Below are 2,097 nucleotides of genomic sequence, written 5' to 3'. Positions count from 1 at the left end.
ATACTCATGCCAAAAGAGGAAGAATATAGAAAGATAGAAGTTTATTAGTGAACATGTTTTTTTATCATCAAGTTAATGTTTAAGTCTTTTCTAATGATGACCTGCAGCAAATTAATTAGCTGCTTATATCTTCTAAGCTCTAGAGATTGGTTAGTTCTTAATACAAAGCTAGAGTATAATAAATGTTCATCAATTATACTTGTAAATATATATGGTAAGAGATTTATGGGATTTAAACTATACGACCATCTTGATTTTACTTGTTCATTTTTAAATCTTTACTTCGTGTGTTTCTCAAATTTTTTGTTTGTAATTATAGTAGTATTGTATCCTATACATATTAGAAGTGACAAAAAAAAATCTATATTTTAGTACTTCGAAATAGTGAGACAAAAAAACTAAAAGGATACTATATGTACTTAAAAAAGAGAGTTAGGATATGTTTGAATAAACTTCTTCACAATTAAGCACTTACAAAGAAAATAAAATAAAATAAATTTATTGATAAAAATTTATTAAATTAATTTATAAAAATTCTCTTATATTAGTTTCTCGGTGATTTTTAACTTATGGATAAACTTTAACATGTGAAAATTAACTTATTCTATATTTTATCTTCTAAAACTACTTATGAAACAAATTTATTTAAATATATCCTTAACTTATATGTCACTTTATTTTATAATTTAAAAAATGATTAACTATTCTAAATTAAAATCCCAAAGTCCTCACGCACATATATATTATAGAAATTTGTGCTAATTCCTGAGAAAACATAGACACGTGATCAATCAATTCCCTCGCCTTTTGAGATGTGCTAATCCATGGAATTTGGAACATGCAGACAGGAAGTGCTTATGAAAACCACGTCCTCTTTCTGTTTCCCCGAACCAATCAAACCATGTCTCTTGTATATCACACTGAACCTTTTGTGCTGAATTGCCCTTTCCACATTCTGGGAACACGTGTAGTACTAGCGAATGTTGACACATGACAAAATGTGTGAAAAACCAAAAGATAGGGTTCTTAATTATAATATCTTTCTCTTTTTCCCTCGCCCACCCTCAAAACTTTAAATTAATAGAAGCCACTCACTCAAAACCTCATAAAAGAAGGAAGCCAGCAAATTAATTAATTAATATTTAAATATTAACTAAACTCCCCACTTTCCAAGTACGTATAGAGACAATAAAGAGGGAAGAATTAAGAAAGGGAAAATTCTTCATGGGATGCATCAATGTTATTAGAAATCAATACTCAATATGTTACATAAGCATCCCAAGCTCATATATACTAATCATGCACCCCACACCATCGTTCATCTCTAACTTATAAACAAAAAACCCCCCCAAAAAAAGAAAAAGAAAAACCCAACAAGAGTTTACTAGAGTTTCCACAAACTCTAGCTAGCTATATAGAAGAACACACCAACATGAGGAAGTAGAGACCAATAAAAACCGATATTAAAAAAAAAAGGTAAAAAAAAGACCACCAACAAAAAAAGGAATTAAGGTGAATGGAGAGGAGCTACTATAGTGGCACATCAACAAATGAAGACTCACTTATCCCGGACATGGAAGACATTGGGGTTCTTGATGACTATATCATACATATTGATGGAGTTGAACTTGGAGAAATCTTTTGGGAGGGAAATTAGGTCAATTGAAGAGTGCTTGTGAAATTGGTAGAGGTCTGGGTCTCCATCATAGTACCTCTCCCACCCTAATCCAGTTAAGATTTGCTCAAGAAAAGCATAGGAAGAAACCACTTCACCAGTTGGCAAGTGAACCAACACCTTTCTCTTTGAGCTACTTCCCTTCCCATGCCTCCCATCTGAGGCCTCAGCTTGAGGGTTTTCCACCAAACGAAACACACCATTCTTGAATACCCACACCCCGGACATTTTTTTAACCCTAGCTAGATTTTAACTTTGGTTTATAGAATGTTGTGAAGGTGTTGTACGTATAATTTTGGGAAAGGGTTTTGGGGTTTATAGCTATGATCGAGGAGAGAAGGTTTTTTTTTGGTTGTTGTTGTTGATGATGTTTGAGGAATGCAAGGGTGGTAGGGTATATATATGTGTCAAAAGAGGATGAG

The 2,097-nt window shown here is 32.6% G+C and overlaps 1 protein-coding gene across 1 annotated transcript; it reads right to left on the bottom strand.

The window, feature by feature from the left end:
* Positions 1-1,203: 1,203 nt before the first annotated feature.
* Positions 1,204-2,097, bottom strand: LOC114393073 (flowering-promoting factor 1-like). The gene has a single exon (XM_028354333.1). The coding sequence runs from the start codon at positions 1,901-1,903 to the stop codon at positions 1,559-1,561; it is 345 nt and encodes a 114-aa protein (XP_028210134.1). The 5' UTR covers positions 1,904-2,097; the 3' UTR covers positions 1,204-1,558.

This window comes from Glycine soja, chromosome 17, assembly GCF_004193775.1.
Source record: "Glycine soja cultivar W05 chromosome 17, ASM419377v2, whole genome shotgun sequence".
NCBI classification, from domain to species: domain Eukaryota; kingdom Viridiplantae; phylum Streptophyta; class Magnoliopsida; order Fabales; family Fabaceae; genus Glycine; species Glycine soja.
This window is presented reverse-complemented; position numbering and strand designations above follow the sequence as displayed.